Source organism: Gordionus sp. m RMFG-2023, chromosome 1 (genome assembly GCF_954871325.1).
Source record: "Gordionus sp. m RMFG-2023 chromosome 1, tfGorSpeb1-WG-v2, whole genome shotgun sequence".
NCBI classification, from domain to species: domain Eukaryota; kingdom Metazoa; phylum Nematomorpha; class Gordioida; order Chordodea; family Parachordodidae; genus Gordionus; species Gordionus sp. m RMFG-2023.
This window is the reverse complement of record NC_088775.1, coordinates 75,519,368-75,543,383: the sequence shown is the minus strand read 5'-3', so window position 1 is coordinate 75,543,383 and position 24,016 is coordinate 75,519,368. Positions and strand designations below refer to the sequence as shown.

Below are 24,016 nucleotides of genomic sequence, written 5' to 3'. Positions count from 1 at the left end.
TGGCTAGAACCAGTTTTGAGGATGAAATCAAAACATGCTCGGTATACGTGAACAAAGAAAAAAAGATATACATGATAATGAGAAAAACACATCACTTCTAATTGAACAAAGAAAACAAAAAAATATAAATGGTAATATAAAAACATATCACTAGAACAAAGACATAATAATTATTATAAACTAGTTTAAACACAACACTCTTCCTCGCTTAACTTCTACTACCGCCGCACTGCTGGATCAGGGCAGATTGCAGGCCTAACTAAAAATATATTTTATAACCATAAACAAAAAAAAATAGAACGGGCATACGCCGTACCGCTGGATTAGAGCGGGGTTCAGTCCTAAGTTAATTACCTTAGGCACATAAAAACATCTAACAAAATAAACGGCATAGCCGCACCGCGGTGTTAGGGAGGATTTTAATTCTAAGTTTGTTTACTTAGACACGTAAAAACATCTAACAAAATAAACGGCATAGCCGCACCGCTGTGTCAGGGCGGATTTTAATCCTACAAGGGGAAAAAAACTCGGGGGGGGGGGGGAAGGTAGGTATAAAAAGGTAATGTATTTAAATATATATATAAAGGTTTGGTGCGCAAAAAAAACAAAAAAACAGTGTTTTGTGAGATTTCTATGCTCCTCCCAGCTTAAAATCTGCTACCTAGTGGGGTTTCTGACGGATTTGCAGGTTCCCCTTCGTAACTTGTTGAGCCTTTTTGTTTGGAGTTGCTACGGTTTGTCCTTTAGGTCTGCGGATTAGAGTGTTCTTTCCCAACCTTAGTGATGGACTTGCGGTTTTCCAGAATCTTATTGCATGAAAAAGCGGGGTTCGGGTGGTTAATCATTTTTTTTACCATTGACGGCTTGGGGCAGATTGGTGATAGTGGTCACGATTCGGCGTTGTATTTGGTAGGATGGTGTTTTGGGCTCTATCGCGTATGGATCTTTGGGGAATATGGAGACGTAATCTTCTCTGGTTGCATCGGTGTCAGGGCATTTATGATCCCGTCGAGGTCGGATATCACGGCGATAGTATCGTTGAGTTTTGTTTATGGTTTCCACGTAATAAACGACGGATCCTTGTACGTCTTTTATGACTCCCTTTTTCCATTTTGGGTGGGCAACGGTTGGGGGTGTTCGAACCCACACTAGATCATCTTTGCTTAGGGCGGCGAGAATGGGAGAGTGTGTAAGACGGGATATTAATTTCTCTCGGAGGAGGTCTAATGGACGTCGGATTTTGCGTCCTAAGTATAGGGTGTTTGTTTTGTTGCCGGATGCGGGGTGTTTCTATATGATATCAGAAAATTGGTCAGCTGGTTTGAATTTCGGGGCGGGGAAACCCTCTTATGGCATTTTTAAAAGTTCGTACGAATCGTTCCGCTATTTCGTTACTTTGTGGTGATATGGTGGAGTACGAATATGCGTTATTTCAGGTGGTCACAAAATTGGTTAAATTCGTGGCTGACAAATTGGGGTCCATTGTCCGTTATGAGGTTTCGTGGGTATCCTAGGTGAGTATAAATGCATTCCAAAGCGGTTAGGAGGTCAAGGGTGGTTGTGCTATTCAGGCGGGTTATTTCTGGCCATTTGGAAAAAGCATCCACCAGAATTAGCTAAAGCACGTTTTGTAGGGGGCCTGCCAGGTCGACGTGCACCATTTCTCCGACTGAGTGGGCGGTGGGCTATTTATGGAATAGTACTCGGGGAGAGTTTTATTTGAACTGCTGACAATGGTCGCACGTTTCATTGATTGTTTTGATGTCCAGGTTTAAATGGGGCCACCAGACATACATCCTGGCAGTTTCTTTCATTCCTACAATTCCTGGATGTCCCCTGTGAATTTCTTGTAATATCGCGGGACATAAAGATTGCGCAATGATTAATCGGGTTCCACGGACAACTATCTCACCGTCTATCGACAATTCGTTTTTTTATATTCCAAAAATTTTTTAGTTCGTTGTTTGTTACATTTGGGGGCCAGCCGTTGAGAATGTTCTCTTTGATTTGGGTTAATTCAGGGTCTTGCATGGTTTTGGCTTCAATTTCATCTCGGGTAAGGGGTAGAGCTTTAATTTGTGTTTGGATAATTTAGTTTATTTCGTTTTCGTCTTGATGGTCAATTTCGGGGAGCGGTAGTCGGGAAAGTGCATCGGCATTCATATTTGATGATCCCGTTTTGTAGCGGATGTTGAAATTGAACCCTGACAACGTGACTCCTTATCTTACAAAAATAAAGCCTTCAATAAAATATAAACTATATAATATTTTATAAAATAAAATACATAATTCGACTATAAGATTAAGTTAATTTTCGAGGAGATTAAAAATTTGACTTTAGCAAGAATATATTCCTATAAAAATTAATAATTATGAAAAAAATAACAATTATCATGTTCCCTTGGGTCCTTCACTGCCCTTCTATCTCACTTCCAGACCGTAACTACCCTCCATACGACATATTGGCAATTTTCCTCAACCGGCCTCCAACACACATTAAGCCATTTTTCTCAATCGACCCCCAAAACCCTTTGAGCCATTTTTCTCAACCGCCCCCCAAAACACATTGGGCAACTTTTTCATTAGGCCATTTCCTCCAAACAAACAAAAAAACTTCCCTATCACACGCTGGTACTTCTCACCCAACCCCTCAAACATCATGGCCCATTCTCACCGCCACCCTTTACTGTTATGCTTACAAGGACACAACGTGGAAGTATGACCACTGTGGTCACACTCAAAACATTTAATATCCCTACAATCTACTGCGCTGTGCCCTTTTATATCACATTTGAAACACACAGTATTCATATTCCTCTGACCTTCCGTCCTAAACGATTTTGTCAACTCTCCACGACCTCTATATATTCCCATTTTCCATCCTCACTCCATTTTAAATCCTCATTATCGCCCATCCTTGCAACATTTCCTGCACGGACAACCACGTAACCTTTCCATACCTATCCTCATCCACGTTTTGTTCTTCAATCAACAACGTTTGCCCCTGTATTTTAATACTCCTAAAAGTTAATAATTAACTTTACTAACACTATATAACCATTTTTAATCCTCTTAAACTCAACGGTGAACCACTTTACAATTTTTTTCTATCACTGTTAATAAACGTGGTACTCCACCAAATTTCCAAACACAAAAAAATATTCCACGTAACCCCTGTGACTTTAACAACAACCACGGTACTCTAACGAATTTCCAAAAGGAAGTATTCCACAGACCCCTGTGACTTTAACAACAACCACGGTACTTTACTGAATTTAAAAAAAATATATTCCACAGAACCCCTGTGACTTAAAAATATACAATTCAATACTACAGTTAATTCACTGTGCCCTTAACAAACGTTAAGTTTTTCCTTTTTTATTTTTTACCTAAAAAAAATATATAAATAAATAAAAACTTACTTTTTTTTTGATCACGGCACCAACTATTGCTGTTGTGCCATTGAGAATAAATCCGAGACCATCATGAATAATTTAATTTTATTAATTCAAAATAAGAAAACTAACTCCCTTAATCTGCAGAAAACGGCTATTTATAGATGAAAATACGATAAATAAAAAATAATTCTTAAAAATCCGAATAACATGACTCATTATGAGTCATACAATCCAAAAACAAATCAATGCGCTAAGGTTAACAAACCAGATTATTGCGCGTAATAAAAAAAACAATTTTAAAAATTAAAATTTCCGTGATTCACGCGCCCGGGAAAAGTTATGGGAAGGCCTGTCAAGCTTAATAATTTAAAATTCATTCACACTCACTCCGTGACACATTTCACGGCCCGCGTCCACCTCGAATTATAACTAATAGGGAAATATCTTACCCCTATGACATTAGAAAAGACGCACATTTGATGAATTCAAAAAATTACTATTATTTATAACTTCCAAATTTGAGAAATATTCACATTTGTATTACGAATACGAAGATAAATTATCCGAAAACAATCACATGAACGTGCAGGAAAAATGAATGGATTTATTTTTAAATATAAACGCGCTCTCCTTTAATAGAGAAAATAGGCAATTTTATATTTTCCTCACATTCAAACGCGTCATCAGAGAGAATTTAACTACTTGATTGACGAAAAGAATGAAACAGATTATATTTATCTTCATCGGATGAAATTTTGATTAATCAAAATTATATTTATTCATGAATATAGTTTTCAGCCTATCTGCATAACACCGATGCAAAATCTTTATAACCTTATTTAAAATCATCCATAAAATATAATAATTAATATTAAGCTATATTTATAAACTTGAGAGAATAACACATCATAATAGTTGTTAATAATAAATCAATTCAAAAATATTTAATTTAATATCGTCTTAAAAATCTTGTTACATTAAATATAACATATTAACCCTTCAATACTCCGGTGAAAAAAATGACGTTAGTACTCGGGTGTGGTTTAATAGACCCGAATTTCAAATGTATATATCTCCAGTTACATTCATTATTTTTATTTAATATTTGGACATAAGATAGAACTAACCTTAAACTTGATAAAATATTTATTTATTTTATTTCTTAAGCATAGATTAACGAAGATGAGGATAATTATAATTTGTGCCAAAATTTTCTAAAAAAAGCTAACTTTTTTAAATTTTAAATATTAATTAAAAAAAATAACTTATCTATCATATAATCATGGTAATTTATAATATGGATCTTTATTCTTCAATATAAAAAAAAATACACTAATACATTAAAACAAAAAAAAATATAGAACATTGAAATATGTTAAATTTGACATGCAAAACATTTTATATAAAACATTAATGTGTTCTAAACATAAATTTATTTTACATATTTGAAAAAAAATATTTTGTTTTTTTTATTTTGATGGTTAGGTTTAAAAATTCCAGATAAATAAAGATTTCCTAATTATTTAAGTTCAAATTTATATCAAAATCTATATTTATTCCAAAATTCATATTTATACCATCATAATTTAAAAAAATGTATAATATATACTCATATTTACATATTAACAATACACACTACGCTTCAGAAATCCATATAAAAATCCCTCAACAAAAGGACATGTTCCCTTAACAAAAGAACATGTGATCTTCCGTTTTTACATTCATCCTCTAACCAAAAACAAACTAATTCAAAAGATCACTTTTGATTGACATTTCATATATATCATTATATATATATAAATATATAACAAAAATACTACAACCAATGATATATATATATATATCATTGACTACAACACTAATAATGTCTTGAATTGGGTTACATCAACTTCTTTAGTAGAACTTTCATATATGTCATTATAGTTTTAACATATAATTTTAATTTTTTCATTAATATGTTAAATAATCACTTCAATCATTTTTTTTATTATGAACAAGTCAAAACATTTTTAAGGAGTGTCAGCTTCTTTCACTTATTCTTTTACTCCTGGCAGATGAATAACTAAATTTTGTTGATGAGTTCTTATTCTTTGATTAAGAAGATCCTTTTTTCTTTTAGTAAGCTTCTTCAACTAACATTTCTTCTTCATCTAATTCAGATTGTGTATCATGATGACTATCATATATAAAATCTTCATCCTCACTACTAATTATGTTGTCATAATCACCTCAAATAAAATGATATTGCATCTTAAATAATTATATATTTAGTTTCAGAATTTGCAAAAATCATTATTCATCATAAATGATAAAAATAATTTGAGAAATGAGTCAGCTGGTGAAAAATAAAATAACTCCACGAGAGAAAATCTTTACGTTTTTTTTTCATATATCTCATTGAAAATATAAGATATATAAATTTTGTTTTGATAAATTTTATAATATAGTAGTATATATTTATAATTTAAAAAATTTTTTTAAAAAAAAATTTCTTTAAAAATTACAAATTTACTCTGGTGGGGTCTCACAAACTCCAATCAGCAAAATGCTTATATCTTAAAAACTATACAACCAAAATATATGAAATTTGGAATATAGATTCTAAGTTATATTTGATAAAGCTAATGAAGAATCCAGATCATAATATTTAACCGTTTTTATGAAGTATCATTTCTAGCATGCCTGGGGTTTCATATACCCCACCAGAGTATTGAAGGGTTAAATATGATAAGTAGAGAAACTATATCGATCTGAAGGCCTTGCAACCGAGGGAAATTGAGGGATATGAGGTGAAAAGCCTCATATAAATTACCATAAAAGAAAAATTCACGTTTTCGAGAGAAAAATAACATGGGAGCCCTTGCTGAATATCCACCATCCAGGAATATATAATTATGCATGTCATTTTAGCATACATTCGCTAATCTTTGGCATATCAAAAAGTAACTTTATGGGTCAAACAATAGTGCTAAATAACTTTGCTAATTCATATGACCAATATAATAATAAGTTAATCAATTTGAAATATGATGAAATTAAAACTGGGCACAATTTGCACAATATAAAGAGAGTTAACAAATATCTCACAAAATCGGAATATAACAAAACTGATAAGCTCTCTCACAATGAAACTTCAAACCTTAAAGAGATTCAACCATTTATACCAATTTACCATGCATTCTCTTATATAATTGAACAACTTAATCTCACTCAGTATTTTAATTCAGATGAAGCAATATATTCTCAACATTGTATTTTAAAATATTTTTATTATTTGTTATCAAAACATGTAAAACAAATCCATTTGTCATCAGTTAAACAAATCCATTTGTCATCAGTTAAAACGGAGTTTAATCCAGAATTTAATGAAATTCATCAATTGTTATTAAATTCTAATAATAATTTAGACCTAAATTATTTTCCATCAGAAATTAGTTTAACTATTCTCTCAAAACTAAATGCAACAGATTTATGTTTAGCTTCTTGTGTATGGAATTCCTTAGCTAACGATAACTATCTATGGATGAAGTTTTTCTTTACTATTAATTGGAATTATATATTTTTAAAGCTTATGCAAAAATACTTGGAAACATTGTGAGCTATACAAAGGAAATTTGTCTGAAAATGAAGATAACACATCCTATAAACATTTGTATCTATTGTTAGATGAAGTCACATTAACTTTCAATGCAGATTATGATTTGGTAAAAATGTTATTAAGAAATATTATTTATTTCTAAAAAGGGTTTATCATACATGCTAAAATATGAACTTATAAACAATAACCCTAACAATATAGCATGCTTTTTCAATGGCACACATGTGATAGATCGGCATCAATTGGGACTATATTTTAATCAAAGGTTTTTTTAGTTATATTTAAGTTTATCATAGCCAATTTTTTTGCATAATTACATTATTTATTCAAATAACTGGTAATTTATTTAAACTATTATTCATTTAATATAGATCAGAAACTCATTTGTATTTGATTTAAAAGGAAATTGAACATATTCCATTATAAGAATTTCCCATTATTTGATTTTAAAAGGAAATTCAACGTATTCCATTATAAGAATTTCTCATGGACATGAACTGACTAAAATAGAAATTCCTGTAAATTATAAATCCTCCCTGAACACTAATTTAATAAAATAAAAGCAGAATCATGTTAAACTCTTCAAGATGAAAATGTTAAAATTAGTTTTTAAAAATAAAAGATCTTCAAGATTTGTGATCTCTGGAAAAAAAAATGTACTGAAAACTATGCATTAAAATTTTTGATCAAATTTTACAACCATTTTATTTTATAGTCTGAAATATGAATCCTTTCCAAAAACAGTTTTAAAAATAACAATAAAATCATGTTTAAAATAATAAAACATTAACCTGAGTTAGGGCTATGCCAATATTTAAAATTGATAAAGCACTGATTTTTCACGTTTTTAACTTTTTTTAAAAAAACATTTGTTTTTTATTGTTTTGGATTATTTTATGATTGTATTTATAATCATATTTTATTTTATTAATAATTTCATAATAATAAATTAATGAAAGGAACTAAACTACAATTTATTTGCTCTAGGTCCATGACAAATCAATCACGATTCGGCTGACCCCCTTCTATTTTTTTAAAATTTGGTTAGCAAAAAAGGTTAGTGTGATGAATAGCCAAAATTTTAGCTTCATAACATTTATATTTTTGGAGATATTAAGGTTAAAAGTGGCAAAAACGATATATTTTTACCATTATCAATTGTAAACATATTTAATATCAAAATTACGTACAAAGATTATACTTCTAGATAAAAAAATTATTTTGATTTTTCTCTGGCCATTTTATTTGATATATAAAAACTAAAAATGATTTTTTGGAAATAATACGACCTTCAATTTTTATAAAAAATTTAGTAGACATTACTAAACTCTTCCTTTATATTTATAAAAAAAATAGGTCTGGGACTCGGCCAGCTTTATTTTCAAAATCTTGATTAAGATATTATATTAATCTGTTTTATTGGTTTTCCTCATATAAATTAAAGCATTATTCATCTTGTAAGTGAAACGGGAGTTTCAATCAATTAGATAAATTGTCTATCGATAAAAGACATTCAAATTTATAATTTATTATAAAATTATTTGCCCATATAATAAAAATTTAATGAATATTAATAAAATATATTCAACCAAGTTTAGAGTTCTTGAATATATGAATTCTTGTCTATTTCATATATGGCGTCAAAAATAATATCAAATTTTCGCTACTCTATTTTTTAAAATAATTTGATATTTAAAACATTACAGATATTAAAATAATTTGATAAAACATTACAAATATTAAAATATTATTATTATAAAATTATGTAAAAAATAAAAATATTATCATCTTAAAATAACCCAAAACAATAAAAATATTGGATCTGATTTCTAAAGCCGATTTTTTTACTTAATATTGGCATAACTCTACTTGTAAATAAAAATAACAATAAATGACTGTTTCAATCAATAAAATAAATAAATTTTAAAATTGATTAATCATTCTATAACACATACTATATTAATTCATTTTTTAATTAATTTCATGGTTTAAAAACTAATAAATTCTAATTATTCTTAATATCAAAGGTAAATATATTAATTAGCAGGAATTTCCCGATATTTTTTATCGGGAATTTGCAAGCATTCACCCAAAAAATTGTATACTCGTTGGAGGTTTGTGGACATAATGTATGTGTTTGCAGCTACCACCAAGATTTTAAATTAATGATCATTGGATCAAATTTACCCAATTTAACCGAATATGATATTTTGCCCTTTAAAACATACAAATATATTTTACCCTTAATAATTTGTAATCCGCTCCAAATCCTGTTATATGGGCAAATGTCATAATTGTCTAGGGTTAAAACTTATGCGAATATAGGAATAATGTTTCGTTCTAAAGACATCAAATTTATAGCATACAAAGAATGAACAATCACCAAGTCAGAAGATGAATTTATCAATGCCTTTTTTGAAAAAATGGAATCTTCCATTCTTTTATTTCAGCGCAACAATCGTATCAAAACTATCTAAAATTGAACTTAGACGAAGGATATTTAATTTTATGGATTTTTCAGAAAACTATAGCATTATACTTCAGGATGAAGTACATAGTTATCATTGGAATAGGGTTCAATCCACTGTTCACCCTTTTATCATTTATTATAAAGATAATCTTACAGTTGCCTAAATTACGTAATAATATCCGATTTTTTGCCACATAACACAATAGCAGTACTTTATTTCCATTGGTAAATTTTTAATTAATAAACTTTGCATGCCAAATAAATTTTTTTATTATTATTGTTGGATCCGCTGCACAGTATAAAAACCGTAAAAATTTTATGCCATCATGAGATGGATTAATTATAAATACAATATAATATAGCGAATAAAAAGATAATTTTATTTATAAAAATTTTCTTATTAATTTTTAATAACAATTTTTCAAAATTTTTATCTGTTAGACAGGAACGCTTGCCAGTTAATACGGCATTAGCTATATTAAAACGCACAAGGGCAGATAAGGGGATTGCAGTATTATACTTAATAAACAACTCTTATAACGTGGAGAATTATTAAAAACATTTGTTTTGTCCTTTGCTTCAAAAAAATATAAGTTATCCTCCTCCAATCCATTCTTTAATTCGTCGTCAAAAAAAAGGAAACTTCGAAATTATAATTCTTGCATTATAATTTCTAGGGTTATTAATGCATTTTTTCAATAACGTTATAAGTGGGTTCTATGGAAGTTTATCCATGGCCAAGCTTGAATATTAGATGTATAATTGCAGAAAGAACATATTGATCTTCATATATATGTTCAAATCTTTAAAAAAAATAAAATATATTTAATTAATATGATAGTGAAAGGTTTAATACCTTTTATTAATCATATTTAAAACTGCTTCTACCAATGGTATTGACCATCTTTTAGGCCACTAATTTTTTTTAATTTTAAAGTAACTATCGTTATTGTTGGGGTCAAATAACCCAAATGCATTTTTTATTCAAAATTAATTATTATTTTATAAAATAAAATAATTAATATTACAATCAAATGTCGTTTTAAATTGAAACTGATATAATACTTTTTGGCCACATACATTCGGTAAATATTGAATTAATTCCTTCAATATATGATCTTACTGTAAAATATTTATTATATTTGGGCCATGGTAATGTTAATTCATCTGAATTTGAATCAGATGATGAAATAATAATATCCATGTTATGTTATGCTAATCTATTAAATTAAAATATAAAAAATAATTTAAATTAATAAACTAATAATGGCGTACTAAAAAGAATTGAAATGTGATAAAAAGAAAAAACAGTTTATTATAAAATATTTTTCTTAAAAAATTCAGATTAATATTAAATTTTTTAAATAAGTAAGAATAAAAAGTAAAATTGAACGAACGTTAATTCGTACGCGTTCGTCATAAAAAGGGAACGCGTTCACGTTCAAAGTTCGTCAAAAATAAAAGGAACGCCGTTCATCATTTTTTTTTCAAAAAAACGAACTTGGTTCACTACTACATTTTTCTGATACATCACACGGGAAAAGTGTTTGTGTTGGGATTGGTGGCACTGTTAAAACATTAACCGTTAGAGCAAGTTTACAAAGATTTTACTCAGAGAAAATAACATCATATGAATTGTACGAATTCACTAAAGATAATGTTAATAGCATATATTTTGAATATATGACCCAAAAAAAATTATGATAACGAAGATAAAGATTTTCAAAAACTAGATCCATACCAGGAACACAGAAAATTCATACCGTGATTCCGATAGATCTACATCAATTTAGAAGTAAAATGCATTCGAATTCAATAAAAAGCACAAGTGTCGTTAATCGATTAAATTTAGTTGACTAACTAATAGTTATAGTCGAAAAACTCGACTAAATTTTTAGCCACTAAATTAGTCTATTAAGAATAAAATTATTTATTCTTATTATAATTAAATTTGGTGCTAGCCAGGCGCTAAAAATAAAAAAATTCAAAATTAAGATAAACAAAATTATAAGCATACTAAATTAGTCTAACAAATTAATCGACTAATTTAGTTGCTAAAGTTTTTAGTCAATTTCCTCCACTACAAATATTACTAATTAACAACATTAAAAAGTACTATAGAATGTTTATCATATAATGATGAAAGTAGGTTATATAACGTGCGTTTGATTCTAATTGGTGGTTAGTTAGTCTTTGTTTTATGGAAAAATCAAAAGCAGGAAGTAGTGTTGTTAAACGACTCGTTTTGAGCCGATTTAAACGCCTAACTCAATATTTTAGCCAGAAAAATATTGCTTAAGTCTCAAGATTTCGATATATGTCTAAACCTTTGTTCCTTCTATGTGCAAAATCTTCAGGCTTGGGTAATATTTTTCTGGATGAACTGTTGAGTTAGCCGTGGCTCAAAACACGCCGTTTAACAACACTAGCCGGAAGAAATATATTTAAAGTTTTTACACCCATCCGAACATTCTACCTTTTATATTTCCAAGAATCGACGACACTCTTTTCTTGCCAAAATCTCCATCATGAGTGTCATCATCAATTTTTTAAAAGTGAAAACTTTATTAACTGTATTTTATAGAATTTTTTAAACCCGAGCATGGTTCGTGTTTTTTTTCTAAAAATTTAAAGCCTGTACCCACCCCAATTTAAAAAAATTAATCAAGCCTTACTTCCGCAATTTTTTTTTTTATAAAAATTGGGCTTGAATTTTTTTGTAAATTAAAATAAAACACAAATTACAGATCGGATCATTAAAACATTATTTGCGTTTTATGTTTTTTCAATTTCCCGTTGAAATAATTTAACAAAATATTAATGAAAATCATGTAAAATGACATTGAACCAAGCTATGAAATGATTTTAAAATTTTTTCATCCTAAAAATTAAAAAAAAATCACCTGGGCCAAGCTAAATTTTATAATAAATTTGGCTTGAAAATAAGAAAATTCAAATCGGACTGAGCCTAAGACTTCTGTATGTTTCTGGCGAATAAAAATTGATATCGTTACACTCTCTCGTCCCTCCCCCAAAATGAATATTATTTTAAAATAAGTATTTTTTTTATAAATAATTCTATTTTTTCACTAGTGTTAAATCAATAGTAACGATTATTATTTAAGACAAAATGCTTCCAACTGAAAGTTGGGGAAAAACGGGCTTGGGATAATAGAATCCTGGATGAATTTTAAAAACTAGTTTTCCAAAATATATAACTAGTTACTTTGACAACACTAATTTAATTCATATTTTCATAGGTATAATTTAAAGGTATATTTTTCTATATATATCTCTCCCATTGCATTAAATTTCAGAAGAGACATATTTAATTGTTACATGAATCTGCAAAATTACCATGATAAAATTCTCTCTACGGCCCTCAGAAACTTGTTTAAAGCAGTCAAACCTATGATAAAAGTTTTCCATAATCATCATTATGTACCACCTGATAATGCGAACGAAGACATACTGAATAACAATATAAACGACAATTTTTTGAAACTAATAATAGAAACATTCGCTTCCATATATTTGCCACACAATCGCTCCCTCTTGCAAAGATTTAATATTGATACTGGTAAAAAAAATTTTTTTAAGTTTTATTCCTAGGTTGGTTTTGCTATTAATCTTATAAAAGTGATGATAAATATTATTGAATTTACTGGAGAAATGCACTCCTTGAAATCGACTGAACCAGCAGCCGATTTAAAAAGTTTTAAAGTATAGATTAGAAAATGTAAATAATCGGATCTACATGAATAGTGAAGGCCAATGGTTCGTTGTCAATACAGATCTTAATCAAGATCGCAGGCTAGTCCCGTCTTCTGTTCGGGCCTATAAAAATCCATTTTTTAGAAATGATTTTTTTAAATTAAAGAGAAACTTCAGTTTTTTTGGGACCGCAATCAGAACTAGTCTGTGACCTTGGAAATCAGCTCCCGGAATAACCAATCCTGATTAACCTATCCTTATTTACATTTTCCGATACCATTTCCTCTTCATAATACTTTTGTTACAACTGTTTTTGTTTTTAAATTTAAAAATCGAATAATTTATAGTCAAATAATATAAATGTAAAGTTTTTTTTAAAAAAATGCTTGATTTAATTTGCATTCTCGTAAATGAAATATTGATAAAAAATAATTTTATTCAAATTCGGAATAATTTTTTCTTCTTCTAAATGTATTCCCAATTGATTTATACAAAAATTTTCTTTATATTATCAAACAATTCAACAACAGAAGAAATACAAAATAAATGTAATGCCATTTTACTTTTATTTCCATCATATACCGATTTAATTTATTCTTTTTTTTAAATTTTAATTCTCGATTTGCCACATTTTGTTCTCATTAGGCAATGCCTAAAAGGTATGAGTTCGAAAATGATTAGCTTCAGTGTTATAAGATATTTTAAAAAATATCATTAAAACACAGCCTTAAACTTTTATTATAATAAACTTACTTATTTTTTTAATATAAATCAAGACGAAATATTCATGATATGCTTCTCCTTAATAATGCTTTCGGTCGATCTCTACAGCCCTCACGTCAAAAACAAAATGTCTAAGCGAGAATTTATAAAAAACATAAAACATGCGATAGTTAAAAATAGCCAAAATTCGCGAAATTTTAATCAAAATAATACGGTCCTCCTCCATACAAACAGAAATTTTACTGGACAAACGACGAATATAAGTGTTACGAGTGATTTCGAAGGATGGCTAGGAAATTTGTACGACGATATATACATAAACGGCGCATTAATGTTTTAAAAAAGAATCGTAAGAACTTAAAGTTTACGTGGTTATACTAGAACGACCTTAAAAGATTTTCAGTCACAGATTCATATTCAAAAACAGATTTTTGAACAATGACCCAAATGACACAAAAAATATTATGTAAATAAATCATGTATATTGTATAATAATCATTTTATTTCGATGTAATATAATTTATTCGTTATTTTTAAATACATGAAATTTTTTTGTATTGTCAATTTAAAAAAAATTTATTAATATAATTAATTATGATTGTTTAAACCATAAAATGCTACGAATAAATGCATCAAAATCGGATTTTGGCTTGTCTAGCTTATGCCCATCGGGATAAAGGTAAACTCTAAAGAAAAGAGATTTTATATTAATATGAATAATATAAATGTTAAATGGGTAGAAAATCCTTAAATTTTGGGTTAAAAAAGTTTCAAATTTGATAATTTTATCGAGATTATATTTTATGCCTTATCACTACTTCATGATTATAATTTAAAGTTTTAAGGAAAAGGTGGAGTGCTGCTAATAAAACTGAGCAAAATTGTTAATTCCTAAACGGTATTAGTAAAGTCCCAACGATTTTTATTTAAAAAATAGGAAGTCATTTTAAATAGCGGAACGTAAAAAAATAATTATTGCTACTGAATTAGAAGTAACTCATATTTCTGCATTAAGTGAGTATTCGGTACATTTTTTTTCGATTTATAGGGTTGACTAATATGATTACCATAAAAAGATGCAAACAATAATTTTTTTTGGTTTTAAATCTATCGACTGCAATTTAAAGAAAAAAAAGTGTACAGCAAAAGAAAATTTATAAATATATTTTTTTTCTTCTTTAGTGTTAAATATAATTTATTCCATTTTTAAAGAATTGCAAACTTTGCACATATTTATAATCTCGCTCAATTCGGTTAAATGATTTAGAGATCTTATTTTAAAGAGGAAATCATGAAAAATATTTAACGATTCAGGTCGAATTTTATTTACATTTTAAAAAAAATTAACTTAATTTCTTTATTTCTACATTTTTAGCTGACACCACCTGTCAAATCTATCTTATAAAATAATTTTTTTTCTTTTCTAAAAATTTATATAAAAATTTTAGCGATGAGTTGAGCCGGTCCAAATATCGATATTTTTTATATTTTTGAAAAATAAATATATATTTTGCCTTTTCTTCTATAATTCATTAAGGTTTTTTTATTTGCCTAATTGATTCCTTTAAGTTATCATTAGCTTTTTAAATATAGTCAAGCCTATACCTCCCACTTTACCTATTTAGATCCGAGATGCTAAAATATTACCTGGTGTTAATTCCATTGCTTTTCAATTCTCTGTACATTTGAATACCCTGAATATAAGGAACACGTAAGTCTTGTTCTCCCAGCAAGAATAGAATTGGACATTTTATCTAATTATTAATTAAAATGTGTTGTATTTGATTATGTTATTAAATGGTTCTTATTTGAGCCGATTTTTAAAAACGACTAACTCATTATTTTAGACAAAAAATACTGCCTAAGCCTCGAGATTTCGCTAGTAGATGCCCAAACCTTTATGCCATTTATGAGTAAATATTCAGGCTAGCATAAAATTTTTCTAGCCATTTTTTAAAATCGGCTTAAATCTAGCCGTTTAACAACACTATATTTGATTTGTAAGTGAGATAAAAAAATTAATAACTTTATAGTGTTAAATAAAAAAAAATTTTAAAGAAAGATATTTGAAATATGATTTTTAGAGTACTACAAGGAACCAGACCGAACCTATTCACATATAAAAAAGGAATTTAGAGGTCCTATGTAGGGCCCTAATTTATCAGTCAGGTGTGTAGCTCAAGAGAATATTGAAATAGTCGAACAAGATTATTTGTCAAATACCCAAAATGACTAATTTATAATATATTTGTCTAACAAGCTGTGAAAGATATTATGCAAAAAATTGAATGTCTAGTACCTTGTCAACTTGCGATATGGGCGAAAGCTCGTACATTCTTGATAGCGAAAGCAACTTATTTTCAACATTTGGTTTTGCGATATCCATTTGTTCATTAATATTCTCTTGATTAGATACATTGGGTAATTTTATTTGATATTCGTAGCCACTTTCGACATAGCTCCTTGAAAAAAAAGCATATTAGATCTTGAAGGAAGGGGATAGTAAATTCTTAATGACTAAAAATTGGGAATATTTCTTATATATCATCATAAATGTTCAAATACTGATAATAATATCCAGAGTTGAGCACGTTCTTAAAAAACTATCGAGATACAGATTCTTTATATAAAAGTATTTTAGATATACAGGCTTATCCCGATCTTTTCAAAAAAAGATTGAAATCTAGGATCGTATTTTTTAAAAATAAGATCATGATTCTTTTCTTATATTATAAATTTCTAAAGATAATTTATACTCGATACAATTAACTAATATAACAATAAATTAAATATAGTGTAAATTTATTGTAATAGAATAATATAGTATTTCAATTAGCTTTTAATAATAAAAAAATTTCTAGATTATTATTTAAATATTCACGTCTTTCATTAAGAACATGTTCAGTATTACAAAACAAGTGCTCCTAAAGGTTTAAATAAATATTTCTTTAAAATTTACATAAGTATTAAAAATATTAATTGAATCATCATTCGAATAAAAAAAATTGAGAAAACGCATTTAGCCAATAATTTTCCCGAAAGAAAGTATCAATTTAATCCAAGCATCTGCATTTGGTTGATCCTGCAGATTTTCCAAGTGGATTAGCATTTTTTCTTTTACCAACAGATTTTGCGGCAGATTGATATAAAGTCAATTAAGCTTAAATTTTGGGTGAATTATTGCTACTAATATGCTACTGTCCTAATACTGTGGAGGAAATACATATGAAATGATAATTTACATTATCATACGGAACTGAGAAAAAGGTTCTCATTTATATTTGTCACTTCGATAACTGTATGTGTTGTGTATTATCTTGATATATAATAGACATGAGTAAGAACATAAAAATAATTTCTTTTATTTTTAATTCAATATATAAAACTTAAAGGTTTGTAAAACAAATTCGTAATTATTACAGAAAACGAGCTATCACCGTCCATTTAAATCCTTCTTCCTAGTAGGAAGTGATCGTTCGATTTAGAGTGCCATGAAAATCGTCAACGGGATAATCAATTCCTATCTTTGCAGTCAAATGCTAAGTGGCATCACCAGGATTTTTCAATGGGAAAAGGGGGGGGGGGTGTTAAAAATATTTTTGAGCGGCCGGGTCCCTACTATAAAAAATACTTATATATTGTTGCGGTGGTCTATGTATAATCTCCGTTAAAGTTGGCTGAACAACCCTTATTCTAAAATATGGCAATGACTTGTGCTTTATTATGTCTGACTTTAACCAGTATAGTAGCGGGTATAAAGGGAAAAATTATTAACAAAATTTTGGTAAACCTTAAGATTAAAGTAAAGCATTTATTCAGTAATTTTATCATGTTTAGATCATAATTGTAATATTAATTTAATGTTTGGTAGATAGCATAGAGAAAATTGCCAAAATAGATATCGTGCTTAAATGGAAAATATAAAAAACTATATAACCGACGTGCGCTAATATTTAATGCCTGGCTAGTACTTTCAATTCCTCACCAAATATGAGAATCACAATAAGGAATATAAACAAAATGAAAACTATGATGCCAGTCTATAAGCGTGAAGTGAGCCAAGCTTTTGGGAACACTAATTCTGAAACTTCTACTAAATCACTAATTAGGGCTTTATTAGTACATTTTATTGATTTACTCTCTTTGGTAGTTGGTTTAAAGTGGAAAAGAATTATTCATAAAAAATAAAAAAATCTCAATAGTGACTTTATGACAGAACGGAGAATATAGAAGTTCGAACTATCTGGTTTGTGTTAATATAAGTGCCATATTAATTCTTTAATCAGTTTCGCCAACCATTAAAAAAGTAAAACCAAAAACTAGCTAAGATATCACGTTTAAGCTTAAAGTTAGCCAAACATATGGAAGCATTATTTCAAAAATTTATATCAATAATTAGTGCGTATTTTATACTACTTTACTGCTTTAACCCATTTGATAGATGTTTAAAGAAAAACATTTTTGGCAAAATAAAAAAAATGGCCAACGGCATCATATAAGGAGGAAAATTATAAAAGCAACGAACAAAATGTAATGCATGACTTACTAGTTCAATTAGTCTTTCAGCCAATAAAAACCAGTTATAAGTGAAATAAAAATTAAGCCTTAGGCTGATTCCTATTAAATAGTCAAATTATTCTTTTACCTTAAAATAATTTGTTTAAAAGTTTCTACTTTAAAAAATATATTTAACCTTGTATAGTTTTTTTAATACTTTTGTATATTTTGTACATTCAAATTAATCATAAAAAAATGTATACAAAGTCAACGATTAATTATAAAAAAAGGTATAAAAATAAACTTTTTTAAAAAAATAAAACGTTAAATTAAATTTTATTGGTACTCCTTTTCCATCCAAATTAAATATCGAATTTCTAATTATCAAAAGTCAATTTGGTCTGAATATATTAAGGTTTCTCTTTCTCCGATTCAAGATATTTTGAATCTTATGATACCCTTAAATACCACCTCCTCCCATGTCTACGCCACTGAAGCTGCTGTCATAATGTTTACAGAGATAAGCTATTGAAAGGAGAGAGGTTTTCGAATATATATAATATTCGGGAGTTTTATTTTAAGTGAATGATTTAACTTTCCCTAAAAGGAAAATCCCAGGCTTTTAAGGCATGGGATAACGATATAGTGAGATTGTACCATATCGCCATGCTTGCATCGGAGTACCGCTTAATATTCATGAGTTTTATAACGTTAGGTTGATTTTTTTTACAAATTACTCAACCCATATATTATTTTCATAAAACCTATTTCGCAGGTTATTTTTTTTAAATTTACTCCGCCTTACAAATTATAGCTAACCATCAAATATTTTGATAAAAATTTGTATAAATTAGGCAAAAATTTTAAAATTTATTCTGCTAGGTATATCATAAAAAATAACTTTTTTAGCCAATAAAATATTATTTTGTTTAAAATACCATTCTGGAATATCCGATATCGATGCCATAACTGAATATTATGTTTTAATATTTTCAAAAAGTTATATAGATTAGTAATATATTGGCATGTAATTTAATGGATTCTGTTATTTTCTTTTATTAGCTCGTTACTATTAAATAAATAAAATTCAATGATTGTATAAAGAAGAAAAATATAGGGAACAAAGAAGGTGGAATATATAAGGTTGGATCAAATCAAATTTGTAGCGTTATTTTTTGTTTCAAATTAGGATAATTATAAATTTACTATAAATATTATAAATATTAAACCATTTTTTAAATGTTTTGATTTGATATTAAAGAGCTAATAAGGCAGGAAAACACAAAATCAATTTCATTATACATCAAATAAAATAATAGTATAGTTAGAGAAGGTCATATGTCCGTTATGACGTGTCAAGGATGAACGGGTATATTTAAAAAGATCAATGAAAAAGGTATAATATAAAGAATCGGCATCGCTTGTTTAGAAAGAAAGAAAAAGATGGGGGAGGAACATTTATAGCCTTCGCATAATATAATGTTTCAAAGTTAAACACATATTTTAACTTACTTAAAAGGATAAAATAAAAAATAAAGCTTACTCTGATTTTTTTTTTAACCTGGAATATTAACCACGGGATTTCGGCAGGAAATCGATTTGTAAATATTCTAAATAATATAAATAAATATAATAATTTAAAAATCAACTTAAAAAATTTAAAAAAAAAATATTATTTAGACAAAAAAAGTGTATATTTTATGAAATGTGGTTAAGATCTATATTCTTAAGCATTCAAAAAAAGATATTCAGATTTCAGTCCCTTTAGCGATTCAATGTTTCAAACTCCTTTTTTTCAAATTTATGCAAATATTTTGTTTTCGAAAATTTTAAAAATAATATATTCAAATTTTTTATTGATAAGGTTGGAAATATTTTTTAGGGTTAAGTCAATCTTATCACCTCAAGTAATGGTAATTAAGATATTTTTTGCTTGATTTGGGTTTAACTCAGACCTATAAATATATTAAAAAATATCACTACGCTTATAAAAAAAAGTATAATTTCAAAAATTTTGCCACCAAAATCATAGTATTTTTTTACACGATTCAATACAATAAATTCAAATATGCTATCCCGACTATTTCACATAATATATGGCATTTATTATAACATAATTTGAAATTTATTACAAGTAATAAGAAAAAAACATGTGAATTACTTTAAAACTAAGTATTCATAATATTGTTTTATGAAATTTATTATAATCAATAAGAAAAAAGTAATGAATTAGCTTAAACATAAGGATTTATATTATTGTTTATATATTATTACATCATTCATAATTCAAATATCCCAAATACCATAATTGCTAATCACAACAACCTACAACTTACAAGTAATCTATTTAAAAACTCTGACAGCATATTTTTATATATTAAAAATTTAAGAGTACATAATAATTTTTACATATCAAGTCATCAGGCGCGTAAGCAGCGGGGGAAGGCAGGGGGACAAATGCCCCCCCCCAAGCCAAAAAAATGCAGATGCCGGATAAATTTTTCAAAAATATTATTGTTTATATTAAGTTGTATTTTATAATATTTATTCTATTCTCTTTCTTTTTAAGTATATATTTAATTACATTCATTTACTAAGTTATTTTATCAATTAATTTCGATTTCAAGTTTTTCTTGGCGTAATATTTATCTATTATTTTCAAATTTCTAGTCAAATAATAATTATGGACAAAAGAATTTTTTTAAACATATTATGATGAAATCCTAATCATTTTATAGAAAAGCAAAAAAGTACAAATAATTTTATAACATTTTATAATTAGCCTAGAAGTAAGACATAAGCATCTTAAAAAGGTATTAAAGATACCTATGATAAATATTTTATTTAATAATAGATTTTACTCCACCCCTCAAATTTCAATATCCACAAACTTTATGTGCTAATTGAAAGTTAAAATTTTAAAACAGCTATTTTACTAGATGGTTATGGCTAGAATTCTCTATCCGAGACAATGAAGCTTATTGTAAGTCAACAAGTACAAAGATGCCGGAGAAATCTTTGACAATCATCAAAAAACAAATTATTACAAACGCGGTGAACCTATTATTTCTTCAAATTAATTGTGGGGAAATGATTCCCATTTTATCACATATTGACAAAAATATGATTAAAATAACAAAAGAAAATGGATGTAAGATCAAGCTAACTATTGAGGCCATTCATATTGTGGATTGCAGGACCTAGAATTACGTGGCCATTTGGATTCAGGAAGCTTGAATTTCAATAATAATGATAATGAAGGTAATTTTCGTGGTCTTATAAAATTTAAAGCATTAGGAGATTCCTTGTCCGACAAGGAGAAAGACATTGCAAAAAGCTTGTCCAACGAGATGGAGTCTTTGCCATCAAGCAGTAACAGCTTTTATAGAGTTAGAAGAGTCGATTATTAATGCTCTTACTGAAATATCACAATTGCCTGAAGCAAGCAAATCAATGGATTCAATATTTATACTTTTTCTCATTAAAATATATATTATAGAACTATTTTATGTATTTTCAAAAACATAACATTGACTTGATTGAGACGATGAGAATAGCGGAGAGCATTTTATTAGAACTCAGGGAAATTAGGGTTAATGTTGTTGAAGAATTTCATATTTTATATGTTATTTTTGAGTCAAAAGCAGAGCTATACGAGTTTAACATTTGTTCCCTCGACTTGCAGCGAGGCAAGCTCATCGTCCTAACATTAATATAGGGTCAGTAGAAGAGTATTATAAAATAAATGTCTTTATCCCTCTATTAGATACATTTATAACCCAAATAGAACGGGTTTTAATTCATCAGGCAGCACTTAGCAGTCTGCAGATATTACTTCCACAAAAGCCTTTCCAACCTTTTTCAGATAGTAATAGAAAAAAAATAAAATATTTATCAGATTTTTTTCATGAAGATGTTAAAGTTTCTTATGATGCCTTATTAGTTGAATGCCAACTATAGTATAAAAGATTAACTATGGTTTATATAGTCCCAAAAAATGCTATGGATGCTTTGCATCATTTCAAACATCTTTAAGATTATTTTCCCAATGTATTAAAATTATTATATATATATTAGCAACTCTTCACATTAGTATTGCAACTAATGAGAGAACATTCTCTTCTTTAAGAAGAATAAAAACATACCTAAGAAGTACAACTTCTGACAATATATTGAATAGTTTAGCCCTTTTGAATATTCATAGGCATTTGACGCCAAGCACAGATGAGATAATTGAAAAATTAACCCAATCCCAATGAATATTGGATTTTACATTATAAATTTTTAATATGCTTCTTAATAATATTTTTTGTGCGATTTATATTTTAATTATATTTTTTCATTAATACTTTTTAAGTTATTACATACAAAATACAATTATTCCTAAGAAACTTTTGTAATAATTTATATTTCCAACATTTAAATTTTTATACTTTATATATAAATTTTAAAGGCTCAAAAAATTTAAATTTCTATTTAGGGTCATTTATTTTATAGTGATTTTATATGCTGGTTATATTCACTTAATATTTAATAGTTTTTCATATGCCGATTTTTTTAATTCACATTTATTTTATAGTTTTCTATATGCCGGTTTATAAATTTATTTTTTATAATTCACATTAATTTAAAATTCTGTATTAAAAATAGTTATTAGTCCAAAAAAATTTATGCTTGATATTTTTAAATAACAATGATTTTGTTTTAAAAAATTTTAATCCCCCCCCCCCTTCACACCAAATTCCTGCGTACGCGCCTGAAGGTCATATTCCAAAATAGCAAATTTGTTAATTTATTTAAATAAGAGAATAAATATATGGTGCAGGGCAGAGTTGTTAAACGCTATTTTTAAAAGTAGCGCGCTACCGCTATAGCTATTTGTCAAAAAAAGTAGCGCGCTACGGCCTTCGCTATTTGTCAAAAAAATAGCGCGCTATTAGCTACTTTTTATAAAAAAAAATTTAGAAAAAAATGAAACAAATTTTTTTTTTGCTTATAATGTAAATGTATAATAAATAATATATAAAAATCAACATTTATAAATATAAAAATATAGTTAGTTTAGATTATAAAAAAATAAGCAATATAAATAAATATTTATTTTAATTTGTTGCATTTTAATAATATCATTTCAATATTATCATCCCCAAGTCTAGAGCGACGATCAGAAAGTATAAGCTTTGCTTTACTAAATAATCTCTCGACACTAGCACTTGAGGGCAAGGGGGTATTTAATTTTATATATAAATTTTTAATATATGAAAAATTATCAAAAATATTCATTTCAATATTTTTTGATTGAAAAAAAAGATCAATTGGATTTTCTATTAAATCATCTTTAATTTCAAAAAAATTATTTGAGGATGTCTTCGTGGTAGATACTCGGCAATCTATGTTTGTTGGAGTAAGATTATTCAGCTTCGCCATTAGCCTATCGCAACCAAGGACAATGGCTGAACTGTGTCAATAATATAATCAACAATTACTTTATCAGCCAATTTTTTTGAAATATTGGCATATTTATTATCAGTTAATTTGGTTTGGATAGTATTTGTCTTTTTGAATGAAGATTCTCCTATACCAAATTTTTTTTATATGTTTCTCTATTTCCTTATA

General features: G+C 27.7%; 2 protein-coding genes across 6 annotated transcripts in view; one reads left to right on the top strand and one right to left on the bottom strand.

The window, feature by feature from the left end:
• Window positions 1–6,329: 6,329 nt before the first annotated feature.
• On the top strand, window positions 6,330–14,529 carry LOC135931669 (F-box only protein 8-like). The gene is made up of 5 exons (XM_065468934.1): window positions 6,330–6,926; window positions 6,967–7,102; window positions 7,143–7,261; window positions 12,784–13,046; window positions 13,957–14,529. Exons 1-5 carry the CDS (start codon window positions 6,349–6,351, stop codon window positions 14,241–14,243), a joined length of 1,383 nt encoding a protein of 460 aa, XP_065325006.1. The 5' UTR covers window positions 6,330–6,348; the 3' UTR covers window positions 14,244–14,529.
• The window catches only part of LOC135931667 (acylamino-acid-releasing enzyme-like), a 31,035-nt gene continuing 21,449 nt past the window's right edge, over window positions 14,431–24,016 (bottom strand). The window contains exons 15-19 of one of the 5 annotated variants that reach the window (XM_065468925.1): window positions 19,962–20,010; window positions 19,339–19,369; window positions 16,203–16,365; window positions 15,551–15,657; window positions 14,431–14,589 (exon numbers count right to left, since the gene is read on the bottom strand). In XM_065468925.1, the coding sequence (XP_065324997.1) occupies window positions 14,496–14,589; window positions 15,551–15,657; window positions 16,203–16,365; window positions 19,339–19,369; window positions 19,962–20,010 (444 nt within the window). In that variant the 3' untranslated portion in view covers window positions 14,431–14,495. Of the gene's footprint in view, window positions 14,590–15,550; window positions 15,658–16,202; window positions 16,366–19,335; window positions 19,370–19,943; window positions 20,011–24,016 lie in introns of those variants that run through there. The other 4 variants (XM_065468930.1, XM_065468927.1, XM_065468929.1 and 1 more) reach the window with 4 other exon arrangements.

Excerpts from the sequence above, each read along its gene's own strand:
- LOC135931669 (XM_065468934.1), top strand. The coding sequence starts at position 6,349 with ATGGGTCAAACAATAGTGCTAAATAACTTTGCTAATTCATATGACCAA. Across the intron at positions 6,927-6,966 it reads GATAACTATCTATGGATGAA|CTTATGCAAAAATACTTGGA; the intron begins GTTTTTCTTTAC and ends ATATTTTTAAAG. Across the intron at positions 7,103-7,142 it reads TCAATGCAGATTATGATTTG|GGTTTATCATACATGCTAAA; the intron begins GTAAAAATGTTA and ends ATTTCTAAAAAG.